We start from the raw sequence: 23,580 nt of genomic DNA on the forward strand, positions 1-23,580 counted from the left end.
TCTTTTGTCACTTGTTGTGTATGTGCTCCTTGCTTGATTATTGCAGGGATGTTTTTTTTTTTTTTTTGTCTTTTTTTTTTGGCTCAACTTATTTTCTTAATTTATTGTTACAGGATGCTTGTTCACAGATCCATACCCTATAAAGACCAGGCTTAGGTGGTTTTGGGCATTTAATTTGGTGTTGGTGATCTTTTGGCTACCTCTTGTGTGTGTTACCTTTGGTCCCCTTTCGGTTGCAGTGCTTGCCGCCTGGTTGCAGATACCTCTGGCTCTCTGCTGGTATGACCTCACACAGGCTGATTTATGATGCGGCATGTTGAGGAGCTGCTGCTGCAGCAGGCGTGTTGCGTTTGATGGAGGCCTCGATAAGAGGGGCCATCTGTAAAAGTCTTTGTGTAGCCGCGCGACAGACGGGGAATATTTTTGGGTGACGGCACAGCCACCGCCTCTGCATCAGAAAAGGCCTCCCGTGATACCCCCCCCCCCCCCCCCCCCCTCGTTTCGGGTCGTTTCGTTTCCACGCGTTTCCGTTCGTGCGGCGTAGCGCCCCACCCCGACGCCGCCGGCTGCCTTTCTGACTGGGAAGATCCACACGTGTGCGGGTCACTTGTGGATGCGCCCCACGACTGCCCTCTCACCTCCTGCACCCCCCCCCCCCTTTGGCGCTATGTCCCAGATTACCATGACAAACGCCGGCGAAGCCTGTCGCAGGCTGTCCCGGCCCGACCAGCCCCCTGAACACCCACCCCACCCTCCAGCAGGAGCGTCAATGGCGGCAGCCGGCAGGGATGCTTCATTTCCAAATCTCAAGGGGATGGTGTTTACCAGTCCGGTCACAGTCACACGCTCCCTGTAAACCTCCTGCCTCCTGAAAGAAACTGATTAAAACTAATCAAACTGGGAGAGGAGGGGGGGCTGGGTGTCCCTCTGGGGTTTTAACCCAGCACACATCGTTCTACAGGCCCTGCTGCTCCCAAACCCAGCGGCTGCTTGGGACAGACGCGCGACCACGCTGGGGGGGGCGGGGGGGGGGTCAGGGTGTGGCATTCCGTCTTAGAGCACTGGGCTCCAGTACTCACAAGATATGAGTGTTGTCAGATAACACGTGATGTATCTTGGGTCAATGCCTGAGATATTTTACCAAGGTTCCTTCCAATGAGTCTATTGGAAATGCATCGAAGTTAATAGTCTGTGTAAATGGTCTGTTTTAGTATGTAACAATGCATGTTTTTGTGGGTTCTGTGTTGGCTGAGACTACTCTGGTGTGATCGGTGCTGAATGGCCAGTTCCGCAGTAAACACAGTTTCCTCTGTCCGTCTTTCCCGTAGACGTTCCAGTTATCCAGCAGCTAAAGAGGACCTTCAAATATTTCCAAGACTACAGGCAGGTGGGTGAATGGCATATCATCGTCTGCAACTGAACACTGTCTGCTCTGCTGCTTATCAAAAGCAGAATCATGCAGGTGTTCGTGTGTGTGCGTCAGAGAAAGAGATAGAGAGAGAAAAAGAGAGACAAATATTAGGGCTGGTTTCTGTTTTAGTTGAATTCAGGAAACAAATTTAAATTCAGTTCATGAAGTAACTGTGTGTGTGTGTGTGTGTGTGCGTGCGTGCGTGCGTGCGTGCGTGCGTGCGTGCGTGCGTGCGTGCGTGTGTAAAACTCCTTGTATGTCTTTCTAATACCATTAGCCTTATCAGCTTGATCTAACTATTAATCTGCTGGGGCTTCCACTTGTTTGTTGGCCAGACGAGGGGCAGGTGCAGGCAGGCTGGTTAGTGGGACGGCCCATGCAGATTCCACCAGCTGCTGCTCACTGAGGAGCCCCCGCCTCTGCCCACCTCTCCCCTCCCAACCACACTCCCCGTCCTGCCTCAATCACCCCGCCCCCACCTCACTCCCCGTCCTGCCTCAATCACCCTGCCCCCCCACCCCCCACCTTTTGTGATTTTTCATCAAATCCCCTCCCTCTATCGCACCACGCTCTCTGATCTCCACAAACAAGCCTGCTCACTCCACGCCTGGCGACGCCCCCACCACATGTCCGGGCTCACGCAGATGCAGTTTATGGGATTATGGGTTTATGGTGTTTGGACCATAAGCACTGCAAACAAACCCGTAGGTTTGTCCCCATCTGCACCGCTCGCATTCCAACATGTGGACTTCACCTCATGTGGCGGGGCGCAGTAATATTCCAGTAGCCCATTGCCTTTCCCGCAATGCACCTGTAATGTTTAGTGGTGTAGTTTAACATTTAGGCGACTGGGCTAGTAACTCAGGTCACAGGTTCAGGTATCTGCTTGGGCACTGCTGTTATACGTTTGAGTTCTTAATCTAAAGAGCTTCAGGAAACATCCAGAGGTGACAATGGATTGTATGTTTAAAAACAAGGGAAAAATTGAGCTGTGTAAGTTGCTCAAGTCAAGTGTGTTGTCTGTACATCTCCATATTGTCTTGGGAAAGTAACCCAAGCTTACACTTTAGTGATTATGAGTTAACTGGCAGTACTGTCTACTGGTCACATCCTTCTAAAGCTTTCTCATTGTCTTTTTTTCAAAATTTTCTTTTCTTTTTTTGTTCCTCTGTTGCTCCCTCAGATGATCATAGAGCCCACAAGCCCCAAACTTCTTCCAGACCCACTGAAGGAACCCTACTACCAGCCCCCCTACACCCTGGTCCTGGAACTGACCGACGTCCTGTTACATCCAGAGTGGTCGGTACGTGCTTCTGTCCTCATCCCAACAACACCTAACCTCGTCCTGGAGAGCCTCAGCACTGGCCCACTTTTCAATATGGCCTCTCAGAGCCTTTCCAGATGGGGCATGAAGATGAAAAAGAATACAGTTTAACCAATATCTTGTGAAACCAAAGTGCAAAAAATATTTCAGTTGGGTAATTCAGTACAGTGACAATTCACAGGGCTGAAAACTCTACATGTGTCTGTATAATTGGATATACGTTGTTAGCTAATGTGCTTGGACACACAGACTTGGGAAAAGATCTGTCACCATTTTTGCGCCTGAGACTAAACACAGCCAATGTCACCCATTTTAATAAACAGTTAGCGGTTAAAAGTATTCTACAGTGAGGTGTATTGTTTTTGAAGGAGGAATCTCTGAGGTTAGAGCCAGTGTGAAAGTGAAATCCGTTTGGGCCTGTGGAAGCGTGGCGTGCTCTGGCTGAGATTGACTGCTCCCCTTGGGGGCGTTGGCAGGTGGCCCAGCTGCTCCCCAGCGCTGAAATCCGGGCGAGCCGCGAAGCGCGCTGAATGAAGCTAGCGCACGCCCCCTTCTATAGTAACAACAGCTGTGAATTAACCAGCCATTAATTAAACTGCAGATCCCGCTCCATGCTCGTCATTTCTGTTTTGGACCCGCGTCACATTTTCTTTAAAGTTTTTTGGTCCAGTATTAATTTTTCTCTAATACTTCCAAAAAATGTAGGGTTTAAAAAAAATTTTTTTTTTTTTGATGTTTTGCTCTATGTCATTTTAAAGCGTAAGTTCGACAACTGTTGTATGAAGGAGGTAAAACTGTAAACTGATCTACAACTGAAGCCAAGTAGATGGCCATTATAGATGACAGGAAGACTGCCCATTCACCACTCTGGTAAAATTTTGATTTTTTTCTTAGTTTAAAAAAAAAATGTCTATGAAAAGCTGTGTTCAGAGTTTAACAAAAGCCATTCTCGTAACAACCCTCCCTATACACACGTACACATACGCAAACAAACACGCGCACACACACCACACGCACACGCGCACACACACACCACCTTGCCCCTCGGAGTCAGAACCATCTGGACAGACCCCTGGCAGGCCAGCCACCTGTCTCCACCCCTAAAATCCGGCCACTCCCCTCCTGCCCCCTTTCAGTCTGGTCCCGCGCCCCACCTGGCAAGCTGTGCGGGCGTGTGACACGCGCTCATGCAGGTAGCAGGTGGGCCACGCCTGTAAGCAGACACCTGCTTCCAGCAGACCCCAAACAGGTAGCCCGGCTCTCCTGGGCTTTCATTTCCACTGCCAGAGAAGGCGGGAAAAAGGAACTGTGAAAGCCAACGCTTGCATCAACTGTATGTCCTTTTCAGAAGAATACAAAATGGAAAAAGAGACGCCCCCCCCCCCCCCCCCCCACTCCCCTCATCCACATTTGCTTAATGGTTTCATTTGCCATAAGGTGCCTTATATCCAATCAGATCCCAAACAATGGAGCTCAAGAGGCTTGTAAAGAAACACGATAGTTATATATCCCAGTCAGCAATCCAGAGTTCCACAGTCTCAGTTCTTTGGTGTATTGTGCTATCTATCTTCTGTCTACAATCAGTCACTTTGAATGAATGCACGTCCTTACGGAACATGGGAAAACCTGGTGAATTAATTTTTCTGATTAACAAAACAACCTTTATTCACTCTTGAGGAGGCCCAGACAAATGGCAGGAGAATCACTTTCAGGAGGGGAAGATGTGGACATATCTTTGGACGGAAAGCAGACTTTCGTGTTTGTGTTATGGGGCCAGTTTGTTTTTTGCTCTAAGTTTTATTGAGTATTTTTCATAGTTAATCGTTTAATGCTGTCCAGAAAAATCAAGCTGCTAATTTGCAGAAGAGCTGGTTTTGAATTATTTTATCTTTAGCTGTGCGTGTTTACATTAAAAATAAAATCATATCATTTACAGTGTTATCAGCAGCATGCTTAATTTTCAGTAGTTCTGTACACATTTCCACTGATTTGCAGTGAAAGTCTCCTGCAGCCTCAGTAGCAGGTGCAGAAGTACCTCATCTCAAAGGCTCCAAGTTGTCAGGACGTAACTGTACCCCACAATCCCTTTCATTGTTTACCGACAGTGTAATGTTTCACTCAGTTACCGTTTACCATGACAATGTTTTATTCACATTTATAAAATTGTTTAACTTATGTTAGCTGTGACAATCATGAACATATTAAAAATATTGCCATGAACATCAAGCCGAGCGAAAGGAAATGTGGACTAGTGTTGGCAGATGCACTGTAGTTACACATTAAACTACTGCTGGTTAATGAAATACTGGACTTCTAGTGGCAACACAACATAATTAATCTTTAGATGCAGAACTGGGGTCACAGGAGGCCCTGCAGCTTCATCTCATACAATTTTGTAACCATAGCTAACTAGCTTGCTCATCTGGCTAGCTTGTGGTGCCGCCATAATGGTGTTTTCTGCAAATGATCAATTCCCTGGCATGTGTGTGTGTTTGTGTCAGAAAGAGAATGAAAGAGAGAGAGAGATAATGAATTCATGCAACAGTAAAAAAAAAAATCATGTCGATTGGTTAATAAAAGAAATGAAATAAACCCAGACTTGAAAGTATGACATATAGAGACTAATGAAACAACCCTGGTGTAGCAAATAGACAGCAACTCCTATTCTTCTACTGAGTCTTCTTTTTCCTTTTCCTAAATCACTTCCAAATATAGACATATGGGGAATGGAAAGGTACTCATCGTGTGGAATTTGGTGTGAGAAGATTCTGACAGTGAGGCAGCTCTTTATTAGCTCTTAACTTTTTACACAGGCACCAAAGGAATCAAGTAAAGAGTAAAGAGGCCAAGATAGCACTGCTCTCCCCAGCTGAACAGGATCCTAACTGCTGTACAACCATCCCTCTCTCTCTTGTATGTTCCAGTCCAATAAAAATAAATGACCATAATATGCCAAGGCAAATGAATTGTCTGAAATTCTGATTCCTTCGATTATACCTTACCCTGAATGTAACCGGACTTAATTTTGTTTTCAATGAAATGGACTGATCTGTGACTCTCTGATGTTTACAAAAGTAGTGTGATCATTATTTTTTATTTCTCATGTTTGTGTTAATGTTAATAGTGATATACATTTTTCTGTCAAACCCCCCCCCCCACTTCCCCTTATCCCCCAGTTGGCGACAGGCTGGCGCTTTAAAAAGAGGCCTGGCATAGAGTACCTGTTCCAGCAGCTGGCGCCGCTGTACGAGATCGTCATCTTCACAGCCGAGACGGGCATGGTGAGCACCAAACGCAGAGGGCCCCAGTGTGCAAGAACCCATTCACCTTTCTCTAGCTTCACAGTCCTCACCGTTTTAATACAATAAAAATAGTCTGAGAAAGTAGCTTAAAAATGATTCCGTGAATAGAGGAATATCGTCATGCTCGATTCATTCAAGTTTTTGGAAGAAAACTTTTAAATAATGCTTTTAAAAATTGTTTTTAATATGTTGGGCATGTGGCACACTCAGTTATTTTAACCCTTCTGCGCAGAACACTGGAAGACTGACTACACCATTACTGAGATATATTGTAAATTTCCCCTTGTGTGGAAAATCGGTTCTTCATTCGTGATTCAGTGCAATAAACCAACATATTTCATTTTTTCAGATTACAAGAGAAGAAAAAAGTTAGATAAAATGTTGGGTTAACTTTGAGGGGTGGTTGAAACATTTGACTTTAAATAAGTCTGTATGCCAGTTTTACAGAAGCCGATTGGGTCTTGTCCTTGACTAAATAAAATTTTGAGTGCAGATTCTCCATGAAAAACTCAATTTAGTCCAGGACTAAACTTAATTTTTGTCTGTGAAACCGGCCCCAAGTGTGGTAGACTATTCTAGTCTGATCTTGTCCTTAAACTTGAACAGGTGCATTAAACGTGCACAAGCTTGTGTGATGGCCTCCACTTCATTATGCGCCCTTATTGTGTCAACACAATGTATTTGTTTGAGTGAAACACCTGCCACACCTAAACAATGGCATTTCCCACCTCCACCCGCTATGGCTTCTCCACATAGCGGTACCTGTGACGCTACAGGGCGTCGCTGGCTTGTTGTGGCGCCGTGCCCGCGTTTGTGCAAATGTGTCCATTTTCCATCACAAAGCTGGGCCTGTTGGCGTCCCCAGCACAGAGCCATTACATGCAGGTCCAATACACCTGACAGGGCTGGTTTGGGCGATGACCATTCTGTACTTCAGTCCAGTTTGTTTGTTTGTTTGTTTACATGCTGCGTTTTAGCCTCAATCCAGGTGTGACCTTCAGACACACCTGCTCCCTACAACTGGCCATCATATGTGAAAAACGGGCCCACAGGTGGTTGCAGTGTCTGCTTTCTTACACTGCAAAAGAGTCCTTTATTTTTTTTGCTCTGGGCAATATTAAGATGCAAATGAGCGCTTGCCTTAATTAGGCCCCTTGTTGTCAGTCTCTGTTGTGGTGTTTTGGCTGAACCTCCGTGAGTGTTTACAGCCGTTAGGGTCGTTTTGTCCCAGTGTTTATGTCACTGGGCAAGACCTAAGGCACCCTGCAAGTTCACTGCCAGGTTGACTCTGTTTACCCGCCCTTCACGTGCACATTCTTTTGCAGTAAACTCTGCCAGTGGGAGGTCTCTTTGGGCACACTGAGATTTGAAACCCTAAAACAATCATCAATGTCCTGCCAAGGAAACTTTGAGTTTTTGTGCCCATGATTTTGAACCATCTTTCTTGACTTGTCAGAGTTCTGCAGTGTTCCCATTCTAGGAGCCTTTGCTCGTGAAAATTGACGTGTGCTAACTGGATAAATAATTTAGGAGCATGACTACTTATTGAGATGCATTGGTGTGCTCCTAAAATGTTCAATTTAGGCACATATGTGTTCCTTGGAAAAATGTTAGGAGTAGGGCCCGGTTTGAGTCCAGTAGTGGTATTTTGAATCTGCGGAGGTTTGCTAGTGTCCATCTTCATGTATGTATTTATGTGTTGTTTGCTGACAGACGGCCTACCCTCTAATTGACAGCATCGATCCCCAAGGGTTTGTCATGTACCGCCTTTTCAGGGACGCAACCCGCTACATGGAAGGACACCACGTCAAGGTACCGTGAACATGCTTCCTGCAGTCTCGTTTACTTTGGCTCCTGGTAATAATTTAAAATAAGATAATTTTCCTGTGTCTTGGTGTCTGATTTTGGAACTGTTTTCCGTTTGTGCGCTTAGTCAGAGGGCAAAAATGTATCCATCTTCTTCGAAGTTTTACATTGATTTTCTTTGATTGTTTGTCTTTTCTTTTCTGTGTGTGTGTGTGTGAGAGCTTGTGTATGCGTGTGCAAATATATATATATTTATGAATGTCCTTGGTCATCATTGTAACTATGAGTAAAAGAACTTGATGTTTGCTTAAATAAATTTCTCTGAGTTGACTGTTTAGGAGACTCCCCTCCGACTGTAGGCCTGCTGCTCTGTGTATGTATCCGCTTGTATGTTTTTCTCAACTCCTGGTCGAACTTCAGACCCCACCCACCCATACAAACCAGCTCCTTTTTTCGCTGACCGGGGCATTGCACCAGTGTGAGTGCCCCCTGTGTGTCCCCACACACACCCCTTCCACTCCTTCTGCCCCTCTATTGATTTCCCTTCCCTTCCTCTCTACCCTGGCCCTCTCCAGTGCTCTGGACAATAGTCATTCTTTTTTTCTTTTTTCTTTTTTTCTTTAGCCTTGCCTCCCCTTTTCTAGTGCCCCATTAACCTTCTGTCTTCTTTTCTTCTCTCTCTCTCTCTCTCTCTCTCTCTCTCCACACTCAAACAACAAATGAAGTAAAGCTCCCTTATCAGACTCTGCAGAAGTGCTGCATTCCTGTTGAAGTTAAGCTGTAGTTTTTCCTTCCTTATTGAAACTCCAGTGAAAAGATTATTTTTACTTCTTAAGACCACGATCTTTCCCCTCAAGAAAACTGTTGTCGGTCTTAACCCCCTCATGTGCCATTAACTCTGGAGTCATAGATGTCATATCTTATTTACTATTTATTTATGAACAAGGAGACTTTCCCTATGGCCCTGTTGTGAACTGTGCAGGAAGAGGAATGCAAGATGTTTTAGTTGGTTTTAAATCAAAATTCTGTTTTCCCTCCCAATTTAAATTCCATGTTTATGACATGTAATAAATGTTAAAAATGCGATAGAAGGGAAGTACTGTATATTCTGTTAGTTGAACCAGATTTGTTAAGTAAAAGCAAGGTGGTTTACTCATTATGTTTGCGTCTTCAATAACCTGTTCATTAATTATTTGTAGAGGTCAGTTCTTTCCATGTTAATTACACTCTTTTAAAACTATCCATTCATTTCAAACTATAAAAAATTAATGAGTGTAACTCTGCACCCCCTCCCATAATATAAAGCCTTTACTGTATATATTTTTTCTTACATATTATAACCCTTTGAAGAGTAGGTTTTTTTTAATGTTTTATCCAAATTATATGTCAGTGTTCTAGAACTCCAGAATTTGCTTTCAATTACCAATAGTTATTGTTACAGCAGCATTAGAATGTTCAGTTAAGAACATTCTAATCACACATTTGTGATCTTACACCTTAAAGGGCTTAAGTAACAAACATGCAACGGAAGGCTGGGGTCTTTTGCTTCAGTTAACAAGAGGCTATCCTGAGTGCAGCTTCTGCCATGGGTTGTTTTGAGGGGGGAGACATGCCCCCCCTCCCCACAACCGCCTGTCTGGCCGCTCGGTGTGCATGCACACGTGCCCTCTGTTCCTCCTGCATTACAGCAGTGCAAGTGCAGTCCCCCCTCCCCCCAGTTCCCTCTGTCCATACTCTTTTCTCTTTCTTTCCCCTCCTCCTGATCCTCACTCCTCCCTCCCTGCTCCCTTCTTCACCTCCCATCTGGTCCTCTGAAATCAACAGGGGAGCAGAGCAAGAGAGAGAGCAAGAGAAAAAGAAAAGAGAGAGAGAGTGAAAGAAAGAAAGAAGCAAGCTTCTCCCTTGTTGTCTGTCCATGTTGAATTTTGATGGTGTTCAGTTTCCAACTGCCAAACCATGGCTTTCGATGTTTATCCCACACAATCACACTAGGCCTTTCATGAATATGGAGGCCATTCCTGTTACTCTTGCAAGAGCTTTGGAAGACTCATTTCTTTAATACTTGGTGCCAAAGTAAACAAAATGTCAACCAAGTGAAGACCCTCAAGTGGATACAGGCCAGGCTCTGCTAGTATTATTGGGGCTTAGAGAATTGATGTGATGCTACTTTTTATTTCCCTCTAATTTTTTGATCATCATGGGAGATTTAACTAATCTTCCATTTCAATGTGGAATCACAGGTGAATGGCCGTTTGCCTCTTTCCGTTATTGGAGGAAAATCAAATCTTGAGAAAATTAGACGCACGCACACACCCGCGCACACAGCAATGCCCTGGAGATCGCACTTGAGGAGTGCGGCTAACAGGTGTGCAACGTTCCTGGTCCTGCCCCGGCTACCCCGCGCCTCCGGATCTGTGGCCTCACCTGGGATTAGAGTCAGTGGGCAGCTGTGAAACCCGATCCCACCCCACGCCTTCAGGCCCATGCGCACACAAAAGCACGGGTAGCCCAGCACGCTTCTCTACCACTGATCCCCAGCAGGACGGATAGAAACACCGCCCCCCTTCGCCCCCCCCACGGCCCCAGCCCCGGCCCCAACCCCAGCCCCTTGGGGAACGGCGGTAATGCGGAGTGGCAGATGCGGGTAATTTATTGGAAATGCTTCGGGAGTGTGCCGATGTATCGGCCCCTCCCCCAGGTTTCCCATGGACCCCCCCAAAACCCCCGTCCCACCCCCCACCCGTGCCACGCTTGTGTCAGCACCTCAGGGGGATACAGATGACCCCCTTGATTGAGCAGTGGAAAACATAGCGTCCCTGTCCATCTGCTCCATGCCAAACATCAAGACTGCACGGGGGGACAGCTGGGCCTGGAGAAAGTGGGTGTGTGTAGGGGTGTGTGCGTGTGCGTATGCGTATGCGTGTGTGTGCGGCTGGGGGGTCGGGGGGGGCCTGTTCATACACCTCCACCTACGTCTGTGTACGTGTTCATACATAGTTTGTGTTTTTAAAATGTGCTGTGGAGGCATGGCTTGCATTCGGTTACACTTGTTGGTTTTATTTTTAACTTGTCCTTGATTGTCTGAGATTACGGGTCTTCGTGCCTGCATGAGTATAAGGCAGTGCATCTTAAAGCCCCACACAAGCTGTGCGGCAAGAGCAGTTTAACCAAACGTCAGAATACTGCGCTTAAGTTGATGAAGGTTTTAATATTGATATTGTATGTGTAGTAGAACTGAGCAGGTAACTGATTGTGCAGGAAGTCACAGCTTTTTAAATACCTGTGGCATTATTTTAATTTGCATGATATTTGCTTAAAATATATAATATACCTTAAATAGTTATTTTGTCATAGTGGAGAATGGCCTATATGGGATATATAGTCAGCCAGAAAGAGTGAACTTGCTTTCCTCACCAGAAACTGTAGTGAGCTGGTGATGGTTCAGCCAGAACACAAAGTAATAGGCTTGTTCAGTGAATTAAGCTTATGTATGTTTGTGCTAATGTTTGTGTAAGGAACAGGTCTGCATTAAAATGTATCCCAATCCAGTAAAGACAAGCTTTACATTTGTAACGGGCATTGCAGTGATCAAAACGTTGGTTTTGGATTTGCCCCCACCCCCCAACTGGCAACACTCACAAAACTGTGACTGCATCATGTTAAATGATGTTATCTTGCCAGTATAAACAGTATTGCTAAAGTTGCTAACGACTTGTGCCAGGACCTGTCAGTGATTGTGCAACATATTTTGGTTGTAGATGGTACACGCTTAGGAACTCTTGAGTTTTGGGCCTGTATTTGTGTGTTTATTGTGTAAACTTATTGTGTTTATGTGTATGTTGTCTTTTGTTTATTGTCATTTCTTTTATTTTCCATTTTATCTGAAATTTTGATTTTTTTTGTTACTTTTTGATATAGCAGTTTTACTTATCTGAATAATTGTGCCGTCAAGGTTTTTTCAAGAATTTAATTATTTAGCACAGGCATTCCAGCTTGAAAACCAGCATTAGAGCCAGAGACGAGTAAAGCTACAGCCAAAACCGAGCCTGCAGAATAATAGATATTTTTATTTTATAAAACACTGATTGAGATGAAGTCTGATTGACTTAAGTCCATCAGAGGTGGATTTTAAGTCTCTTTGTTCACGTGTTTCGTTTTAAAAGAGTATGATTTCCTACTTTTATGATCTCTTTCCTGGTGTGATGCTGTCCTTAAGTGTAAGTGCTGAGGGCCCTGTGCTCCCTCTCTCTCTCTTCCTGCAGGACGTGTCCTGTCTGAACCGGGACACCTCCAAGGTGATTGTGGTGGACTGCAAACGCGAGGCCTTCAGCCTGCAGCCCTTCAACGGCATGGCGCTGCGCAAATGGGACGGCAACTCTGAGGACCGGACTCTGTATGACCTGGCCACCTTCCTCAAGAGTGGGTGCCATGTGTGTTGTAGTTGTCTAACCGTGTTACAGCTGATTCAATGAGGTGTCATGTTCAGCTGATCTATTTCATTTGATTTTTTTAGGCAAGCACACAGACACGCCAAACAATGTGCATGTGCACACACACACACACACACACATCACATCACACCAAGCACGCACACATGCATGCACGCACACAGTTTATGAGTCTCAGGCATGAGTAGCCCTCAGCATTTGATACTGTGATACTGTGTTGGTTTCATGTGAACAGAAATTTCACAGTGCCATATTCTCAGATCATACTGAGGACATTAAACGCTGATCTCAGGCCAGCTCACCTGTCTCACCACTCCTGTCTGTCTGTCTCTGTCTGACAGCCATTGCCGTCAGCGGAGTGGAGGATGTGCGCACTGTCCTAGAAAACTATGCCCACGAAGAGGACCCCATTGAAGCCTTCAAACGCAGACAAGCACAGCTGGCAGAGGTATGCACCCTTGTGTCCTGCATCCACCATCCTGCACTGGCAAAACAGATTCAGGCATACCGCATCCACCATTCTGCACTGCCAAAACAGATTCAGGCCTACTGCATCCACTATCATGCACCACCAAAACAGGTTCAGGCCTACTGCATCCTCCATCCCGCACTGCCAAAACAGATTCAGGCATACCGCACCCACTATCATGCACCACCGAAACAGATTCAGACTACTGCATCACCATCCTGCACCACCAAAACAGATTCAGGCCTACTGCATCCTCCATCCTGCACTGCCAAAACAGATTCAGGCATACCGCATCCACTAGCATGCACCACCGAAACAGATTCAGGCCTACTGCATCACCATCCTGCACCACCAAATCAGATTCACACCTACTGCATCCACCATCCTGCACCTGCCTTTAGGTCAGGAAATCAGCAGTACTGATATCATATCTGCTGTGCAATGTACTCAGCTTGTGCATTGACTGTATTTGCCCAAGAGGAAATCCCATCCACTTGCGAGACATTGTTTTATTTTGCCAGTTACTGCAAGTCTTTCAGTATGGAAAACAAACTTGTCAAACAGACTACTGTGAGTAACTCTTAGGTGTGTGTTCATGTAAAAAATCACAAGGGTCAAAAAGCATCCTGGCATCCTGTAGTTGAGTCGTTTTGGATTCTACGTGTTTGATTGTGTTTATTGCAGGAAGAGGAACAACGGCTAGCGGAGCTCTCCAAGCAGAAGAAGCAGAGTCTATCCCTGGGTTCGATCGCCAGCCGGTTCTGGTCCCGCTCCAAGCAGCAGTGAACCGCCCTCGCACTTGTGCCACCAATCGCAGCCCCTCTTCTCCAGGCACTCTGCGAATGGGACGGCTTTGGGTGGGGGTAGAGGACGGGAAGGGCAAGAGATTGTGTTTGTTTTGGTGGGGGGGGGGGGTGGGGGGGGTATAACCGTCCAATCTACTCCCAGCACGATGGGAGTGTCACAGCAGCTTGGGGGGGCGGGGCATGGCTCCAGAAAACATCCAGTGCATCTGCAGTGGCGAAGGCACGTCTGGGAGATTTTTAAAAAAGAAAAGGCCCATGGGCATGAGGAGTGGCCTGTGCTCATGTTTGTTCTGTTCGTTGTCTGTTTGCAAACATTTTCATCAACTTCTGTGATGGTGGAAGGGGGAGGGGTGGGTGGGGGTCTCCCTTTCATCCGCTAAACTGTGACCTTACAGACAGAGCACTCTCAACTGTAGACTCTTTCAGCAGCCCAACGCACTTGGTCTGGACTTGGGGCATCCACTGGTGGGAAGAGCTAAGGACTCCTGGTGACTCTTTGCTCAACAAATTTCCAGTGCTCCTTGCTTTTTTTTTTTTTTTTTTGGCAAGCCAATAACCAAGAATACAGTAGGAAAGGAGCAGCGGTTTAATAATGTGTACTCAGAAACTTTCATCTTCCATCCCCTCCACCGGAGGAGAATCCACCGCTTCGGTGAGCCCACTTCCCTCCCGGGAGGATGGACGTGCTGCATCCTTGGCGATGGGTCGCTCAAGGGTTACATCCTGAAGAAACCGAGCTGACGGAGGAGAGACTGCACTGGCGCCATCTCTGAATGAACTTTAAATGGCCCCCACTGTGGTTTGGTTTCCTTGTCAAATGTCCAGTGAAATGCGATCGATGTGAACCATCATAGACTCCACAATAAATGACCGCTACATATTACCAACTCTATTATGTGAGTGTTTGATTAATGGAGAAGGTGTGGTGATCTGAAGTGGTTATCTAAGGCAGCTTACTTCTGTACCTCTTGTACAAGTCCACCTCGGTTATGTAATGAGTCATCTAGACCTCTTACCTTAGGTTGCTCATTTGGCTCATAAACTTTTATGGACACAGGTGGAACCTATCCCATAAATTTTCTGCCACTGTGGCATTCTCCTTTTACACTTTAAGCTGCGTCCAAAAGATATGTGCATGCAAAATGTCCTGTTTCAGCTTTTGCTGTAGGTGCCATGAATGGTTTTAAGGCAAGAGAATCATAAACATAAAGGGCCTTGCCCCCACAAGGCCATTTCTCCAGTGAATAATTAATGGTCTTTGCATTAAACCTGACAAGTTTGCCGGGTCTTGGAGTTGCATTTTAAATATTTCAGAATGCCAAGGAATGGGTTTGGTTTGACTTTAATCACTGGTGTTTTTGACATCATGTAACTTGGCCTTAAGAACTATCATTCATTTGAAAATAATAAAAACGTAGTAAACTTGACATTCATAACATGCAGTTTTCATATATTCAATTTATTTGCTTCCATCAAGAGAAAAATAGAGTAGTGAAATGCCTGTTTTACTTTCAGTCATGCTGTGCCAAGGTAAATAACAAAGTTCACCTTTTTAAAAACAATTTTTAAGTTATTTCTTTTTTGTAAAGAAAGTAGATGCCCTGTCCTACTTAATTGTCCATGCTTGTGGTTTCTTGATGTGCTACAAAAGACACCCCCCCCCCCCCCAAAAAAAAAAAACTGACTTGCACCCCCACTCCCTGGGAATGTGGGAGAAGATGAGCGGTGTGTGCAAGTGTGGGCGTTGTGCTGTCATTCCCACAAACATGCGGTCACCCTAATGGCCAAAGTAAAACTACAAGAATAACAAACACCATTGTGTACCTGGCAGGAGACTTTGTACCAGTTACATTACCCCATACGTATGTTGCATGATATTACCATACACCTGTAGTTACTCTGTAACAATGTCAGTGGATTTTGTCAATTAAATGCTTCTTCTGTTTCTTCATAAAGAACCTCCTTTAACTGCAACTGACTAGGCCAAGGACGTAGTTCTCATTTCAGCTTTTGGGGGAAGGGGGTGGCCAAAAGGTTTTTTGTGGGATACTAACAGTACCACCCAATACATTATGATACTATTGGGGGGAACAATTTTGGCGTTTTCCCAAGGTTGGACGGTCACCCCCTTGGATCTGTTTCCAAGATCTAAACTCCATAAATCATCAAATAGTCTGCATGACAACGCTTTACCCTTCATCACAAATCAGAAATGCTGTGCAAGTCCTGAGGTGCTAGTGAGGAGGTAGAAAAAGCCTAAATATTAGAAAATAGAAAATCCAGTACAGTTACATCATTTTGTCAACATCTTTTGTTCACAAAAGTTACCATTTTTTAGATTTGATTTTAGATTGCTGACCATGACCGGAGAAGAATGGTTGGAGTGCAAGTTTTTCTTCACCCCTCTGGAGCTGACAAAGACTGTTATGAAAACACCAGAGTCCTTATTTCATTACTTCTTTGTTTGGTTGCAGCGATTCAGGTCACCATTTCCTGATGCAGTTATATGACCTCAATACTCTTGACATGGCTCATTACCCTTGGTCTCAGCTCTCTGTTTACAGTACTCTATAAATGGTGTTGTGACTTAACTGTATCTACGTCTGCTTTACTAGGCTAGCTGGAATAAAGTTTGAAACGTCCAACTTTTAACCCTTTAAGGTGTAAGATCACATGTGATTACAATGTTCTTAACTGACCATTCTGGAGCTGATGTAGCAGTCATGACCTGTAACTGAAAGCAATGGACTTCTAGAACACTGACTTCAAATTTTGCGGGGGAAAACATTCCAAAAAGCCAACTGTTAGAGGTTAAGATCCATTAAACAGTTCATTAAAAGATCCAACTTGCTCAAATCAATTCAGGTTTACATTAAGATCCGTTGGTATGAAACTGGAAAGGGTACTTTATGTTTGACTAGAATTTTTCAGAGATTATCACTGTTCAATGCACATTTAAGTTATTTACAGACTATTTTTATTTTCAAATTTTTAGAAAGAAATGTCAATTTAGAAATTAGTTCATTAGTTGTTCAGATCCAATGTATCTAGTTTTGTCCTTTGAAGGAGAGGCTGAATTACTGCACAGAGTACATTACTGAGCAGAGAAAGGAATCTTAGTTCTACTTATAATCTTCTGATTATAAACATTTTCATCATTTTTTTTTCATATGGATCACTGTTTTTGTGACTGATGCACCTACAGTTTGGGCACTGACTATTTGGTAACTTCGTCAGTTGCCTCATGTTGCTTTAGAAACACATCAAAATACTGATTGGCAGACTTATTTTATAGTTGATGCAAAATAATACTATATATAATAAACATTAATAATTTAAGTAACCTTCGTTCTGATTACTGACACTATTTAAGCCAAAACTAATTATTTTTACAGTTTCAGTTTTTTTACAGCTTTACTTCACAGTCTGCCATCGGTCGTTCTTTTCCATCTGCTTTCTTGGATATTCGATTGCCAACGGTGATTGAATTCGGTTTTCTAAACCTGCTTAGAGGTTAAAACATACTTTCCACAATCCACTTAAAGGTGCTTTAATATCGATGAGTCCGTGGATTAGGAATGGGATAAACCATCCACTGATAGCCTAAATAACAGGGAGTACTTAGAAATTACTTCCTTATTATGCCTGCACTTTGCAAACAACCAGGATCCATGATCGGTTGTGACACTAAAAGATTAGTCACACTCATCAAACAATCTCCCAATCCTGAGGTCAAATATTAGTTGGTCTGTTTAGACATAATCAATTCCAATTCGTATCAGTGCACATGTGATTATATATTTATGAACTCCGTGTGTCCAATTTCTTTTAGTTGATAATCACGAAATAAACTTAATTAATCTCTCTCTTAATATATATATATATATATAAAGATTTGAAATTAATTAAGTCTATTTCGTGATTAACTGAGTTTCTCAACCACGCTCAACTAACATATACTGTCAGAGTTTGATTTTTTTTGTTAATGAATTATGCTTAGGCTATATAAGTTTATAAACTATTCAAGCATCTGCGTATCTGTCAAAATGTCGGACAGATCGCGCAAACAGGATCTGTTTATTCTGAAGATTTTGTAATAAGCTACGTTTCACTTGGCTTTTTTATTTACAATTTAGCATTTATGTGAATGAAAACATTTCTCCGAAACCATTTGTGCTCAACATTCTTAATTCTGCCGTTTTCTTACTCAGCAAGCATCCAGGTTCCAAACTATGCGCGGAGGGGGTTTTCTATGATAGTTACAAAGTTTAACTAGCCTACAGCATCGCTCAATCACTTGAAAGACAAGACAGGTTTAGTCTTTGTTTTCCTTCTTCACAAATGTAACCTAGGCTACACTAGTTCTTGACAGCGCGCACCTCTCGCGCCAAGAATTCCGCTCTTAACCTGAGGTTACAGGTCAAAGTCTAAAAGCGTGCCGTATTTACGCAAGTCACTTAAGTTACCGCGTCTTAAGCAAATTACCACCAACCTAACTCTTTTGGCGCGCCTTAAGACCGCCTGTAATATACATTCGTATATCCTTTCTCAACAATTAATTGAACGTGAATAAATCTTAATGATCATATTGTTCCTCTTGCGCAATACCCCTAAATAATCTATGCCACTTGCTGAAGACTCACCTGCATCACTGCTATAACTTTTGAATGCAATATGATTCTCTTTTCATAAATTGTCACTTTTGGTGAAATAATCAGGAAAATGGCAACAAATAGGCCTACATCCGCGTTCTTTACGGGAAACAATGGATTGGCGCGCACAAATACATTATGTGTTTTTGAATTATTTATGGTCATGAACAATAGCATTCAAACATTCTATTGACTGGTGTTTTAATTATTTTTGTTTAAGGAAATTGCGTTTCACCGTGTAGGTTTCGAGTGGTTGAGAACCTCAACTGTTCTTTTGTTGACTTTAAGTTGAAAATGTCAATAACTTCTAGTGAAGAGTGGCGTTTCCTTCCGTTTTATTTAGATTCTCTTGTAGGCTACACTTCAAAAAACTTTTTAAATTTTTTTTTTAAATACGCAAATGAAAACACGAGTGATACAGTTACCCATTTTGGCAAGAGAAACCAATATAACACATTTTGTGCTGCATAGACTTCCTCTTGTATTGTTTCAGCTATGATTTATCACGTCTATTTAAAAAACATATTGTGGTAACCTATATATCAGCTCTGTTTATATAAGACCTTAATGTAATGAATTCGTCTCTGAATTGCATCAACCGGACACCGCCATCTTCCTATGACTGTAAGCACACAGGTTACTTTTCTTTGCTCAGCTACGCTGGAAAACATTTACACCAATGCTTCTGTCAAACATTGCATTATGTTGCACTCCTAAAAAAGGTTCATTTTTTAAAATGCAAGGCAAGAACTGAACCAGAACTAGATTATCATTCATATGTCTGCAAACTGAAACAAATAAGGCAAATGACACCTGTAGTCTATGCCACTGTACAGATTGAGTTGCATGCCAGTCATTTGTTCTGTCAAGATATACAAACGGTAACTATAATCGATAGTATAAATGCAAAATAAATAAATAAATAAAAGTTTCTAGAAACTGGCAAATGTAGCCTACTCGCCAGTCCCAAAGACACCTGTGCAGTAGCTATTTATATTGCACGTACTAACTGGTCAAAACAAAATGGAACGATTGGTTAGATTGGTTAAACTTCCCTGACTTCTGAAAAACAAATGAATGTGCACCATGTTGCAGAGTGTCAATGTGGTTGTGTGCCAAATATTTCCAACCGTTAACTGCAGGAAAATGAAAATAACCAAGAGCATGTGGCCGGCCAATTCACACAGAGCTACAGATTGGGAGGTGTCAAAGCTTTTTACTTTAACAACCTCCCCTGGACAGGGCACACGTGCCAATTTGAACTCGGTCATGTGGTGCTCTGAACGTAGTCAAAGCCTTTAAATACGTCATATTTGCTTTGGGATATTAAGCTACATCATTGCCAGGCTATTACGACATAACATCTAATTGTAGACTATTTATGTTCTATATGTGCCGTTGTGCTATATGCAGATATAGAACCTGACCTTTTTGGGAAGAAGACAAGAACAAGATCCCAATTGATATGTTTGCTCTTGGGGAATATGGAGGCCTTTCCACGTTGTGGTTGCATTAAGAAAATATTCCTACAGATTCCACAGCTGCCGACGTGGCGATGCGAGGGAATAATTGCCTAATACGCAGAGGGCTGTTTTCAAACGGTGCGAACAAACTGCATTGGCGATAACTGAAATAGGAGGTAGGCCACATAGGCTACATGAGAAAAGGTCCTTGTCGGCATTCGAAAGCATGGGAATCCGTTTCTCTCCAGCACAAGGTGTAGCTTTTGACACCTCTTTCCAAGGCGCAAATGTGTATAGCACCCTATGCCTTCTGCCACTGGGTAACACCTTTGAAAAGTCCCTAGCCGTGTGTCTTCCGCACCCATGGCCCGTCTTCTCTTTTCCCCCGCCCCGTTGTAACACCATGGACAGACACACGCCGCTTTAGAACAAAAGCTAGAACTGCAAGGCCATTTGGATATCTGGCACGTGGAGTGAAGCGCCAGGTGTCGGCACACCTCCAGTGATGTTTTATAAACAATTTTTAACATAAGGAGAGAATTTGCTCATGTGCAGTAGGCACATATGCACTCTTTTCTTTTGGGTCTTCCGCTAAGGAAAATCCGTTTATTTTATGTTTTGCTTATGTAGGTAGGTATATAACATGCTGTATTTACTAAGGGGCGTATGAATACATTGACTAAGTGTTTGCGTAAAACATCATTCTGTATCCAGAATGTAACGCGCAAAGTATTAAATGGTAACGCTGTCATCACAATGTTATCAAATTACGTTGGTATTGTTATAAATATTCAAACCAAAACTTACTAAATGCACCATGTCATGCAATCACATCATCTACGTTGTTGTACTATCAAGCGACATGTTTCTCGACTTTATAGGATCGGTGCGATTACGGGTTCATGTTACAACAACTCATTGTTTACTCCAAGGTTCATGTATTTGTATTTAGCTACTCTTTGTTGTGGCTTGGAACTCAAACCAGGAAAGCGCCCAGTCTGGGTAATTGTTCAACTAAACAGAGACAATGGAGTTTCATCTACACCCCCACCGCCCCCCTTTTTTTCTTTTGTGATGCGGTTCAGTCGAAGCGTGCCTGGGATAAAGTCAGGGCCAGCGGAGGCACGCGCTGCCTTCATTAGAATCACAATAGAAGAGCGCCAAAGATGAGCAACAGTTTGTAAAGCAGCGCTTTGTCTGCGTTCGCGCCGCCCCCCCCTTCCCCCTTCCCCGCCAAACACACCCACTCTACTGACATACTCTGTTAGACATGTGGCAAAGGCAGACACAAAAATTGCTTTTAAGGCACACGCCAGACTCCATATACGAATTAACAAGATTTCAAAGGAACAATGTTTGAAAGCATCAAGTAAAGGGGTGTCTCACTTGTAGAACATGCGCCCAGGTGCAGCTGCTGAAAACATCGATTATGTCATAACAGAGTTCGTCAACATTGTGCATGAAACTTTCGGGGAAGTGAAAACATCTTCACAAATGCTACTTTTAAAATGTATTTTATATGAATAACAGTAATTCACTGATTCATACAGAATAACATTTTTCTTTCTTTCTTTCTTTCTTAATTCAAATATTTGCACCTTTTAGTAAAGTTTTATCAAATGTGAATTGGTTGCCTGTCTAAATATAACCGATTGTGGTATTGGGAAGGGAAAAAAAACATGGCATAGACAGATCGTTCGGATCAAATTCGGACCACCCCGCGGCCAACAGCTCATGGGTTATTATAATAGAACCAACATTTATCCAAAATAATAACACAGATTTCTTTATACCATCCACCTGCCATTTATTTGATTACAATGGATACGAACAAGAACAGACATGTACATTTTACTAATACGAATGTTATGGGGACACGAATATTCAATTGCGCGCATTTGAGATGCTTCTAAATTCCCATGGAAATAAGTAGGCCTACTGTACGTGAAGATTGGGTCGAAATACCAAATTTCAGTAAGATTTCCATGTATTAAAATACAGAACTAAAATATTAAAGAATTCTTTCAGTAGTTTTCTTTGTTACTCGTATATAGCCTATGTCCACTGCCCTCATTTCTCAAATGCCCAGTAAATAATCTTAGAATGTCTTAAAGTGGCTTTAACTGCTATTATGTTTTTTTATTTTACACTTGTCGATGTTCAAAAGTGCGGCATCAGGTATTACTAGGTATTCTGTGAACAAACCAGATTATGTGGTTATTACGTAGTGGAATGGTGGGCTACCAGATAAGAGCGGTCGGGGCACAGTATAGCCAGGTGCCGTTAATTACCATACAGCTGTAAGCATGAAGCCTCCACAAAAGTAATTATCCGAACATCTCTTCGTGCTACCCCCCACAACCCCCTCCTTCCCGCAAACCTACAACCCAAACCAAGATAACAAAAGACCGCTCCGGATCTCCCGGTAGCACAATAAAAGGCTCTCCACCCGAGACCTGGCGGTCTAACGACTCGCACGCGTCAGAACAATTAAATTTTCTGAACTGAATTAAGGGGGTGTGGGGACACCACGCGCTAACCCTGCTATGCTCAATCCACGTCGGCCCTCCCAAGAAAAGAGAATGACAACATTCACGAAGAAATTAACAGCATGCGACACATTTCAGTTTACATAAAGAAAACTGACGATTTCTTTCCGATTCACTGTAAACCTGCCATTAGCAACATTGCTATCACTTATTATATATATACAGTGGGGTCCAAAAGTCTGAGACCACAATATTTTCACGTAAACCTGGAAATAATCAGAAAGTCTGAGGATTCAGAAACATTTAAAAACACAAGAAGTTATTACATGTAAAATGAAGAAGAAATATTTAAGATTATGCACTATTTCTAGGTCAGCAATCAAATTTAAGCAAATTTATACTTGCAGCCAGTGTTCACCTGTTATAAATATGGCTGTGCCTCAAGTTTCCAGCAAATCATTGCTTACTAAGTAGCATTGTGATAGTGGGAAACATGAGTGTCAGAAGTCAAATTTTTATTCTAAGCAAAGAGGGGCTTTCTCAGCGTCAAATCATGGCTAGACTAAAGGTTTCTAAGAGGGCAGTGCATGGAACTCTAAAACGCTTTGCAGAAACTGGATCAGTTGTATCCAAAAAACGATCAGGAAGATCAAAAATGACCACACCATCAGAAGATCAATACATCAAGCTTAGTTCCCTGAGAGATAGAAAAGCAACTTCATCACAGATACAAAATTTGCTAAATAAAGAACGCAAGACTCCAATCAGCAAAAGTACTGCCAAAAGAAGGCTGTCTTGTAGTGGTCTCAGACTTTTGGACCCCACTGTATATATGTGTGTGTGTGTGTGTGTGTGTGTGTTTATGACACACAAATCAAAACAAATGCACCCTACTAAATTTTATTATTACTATTACTATTATTATTATCATTATTAAATAATAATAATAATAATAATAATAATAATAATAATAGTAAGCCACGACCTAATGATACAATAATTGCGTCTATATACCCTGAGTTTCCCTTGGCCTTCGAGTAAAAAATCCCTTATGGAGTTATTGCGAGTAGGTCAGTTTGTGAAAGAACTTAATTGTGCCCATAACACAGTACAAAGTGTTGCGCTCTGATAAACCAAATAGTTCTGTTGGCCAAATATTCAGAAAACACCTGCATTTGCCTATCTCGTCCAAAGTAGACCAAGTTAAACGACTTTGTGAAAGAATGTCCAGACACCAAACACTTCGATATAAAACCCAAAGATCAAATCAAAGATTAATGTATACGGAACCTATAATCGCTTTTAAATCTGCATACTTGCCATCGCCCATTCCCCCCTCTGCTCCCACTGCTCCTCCCCTTTTCGAGGTAGGAGGCGGGCCTGGCATCAGATATAAATGCACTGCACGCT

At 43.0% G+C, this 23,580-nt stretch overlaps 1 protein-coding gene across 1 annotated transcript in view; it reads left to right on the forward strand.

The window, feature by feature from the left end:
* Positions 1–14,455, forward strand: part of timm50 (translocase of inner mitochondrial membrane 50 homolog (S. cerevisiae)) — a 29,079-nt gene extending 14,624 nt beyond the window's left edge. The window contains exons 5-11 of the mRNA XM_035385829.1: positions 1,329–1,387; positions 2,595–2,714; positions 5,912–6,016; positions 7,751–7,849; positions 12,106–12,262; positions 12,633–12,739; positions 13,445–14,455. Of these exons, the coding sequence (XP_035241720.1) occupies positions 1,329–1,387; positions 2,595–2,714; positions 5,912–6,016; positions 7,751–7,849; positions 12,106–12,262; positions 12,633–12,739; positions 13,445–13,546 (749 nt within the window). The 3' untranslated portion in view covers positions 13,547–14,455. The remainder of the gene's footprint in view (positions 1–1,328; positions 1,388–2,594; positions 2,715–5,911; positions 6,017–7,750; positions 7,850–12,105; positions 12,263–12,632; positions 12,740–13,444) is intronic.
* Positions 14,456–23,580: the final 9,125 nt, after the last annotated feature.

Source organism: Anguilla anguilla, chromosome 12 (assembly GCF_013347855.1).
Source record: "Anguilla anguilla isolate fAngAng1 chromosome 12, fAngAng1.pri, whole genome shotgun sequence".
NCBI lineage: Eukaryota > Metazoa > Chordata > Actinopteri > Anguilliformes > Anguillidae > Anguilla > Anguilla anguilla.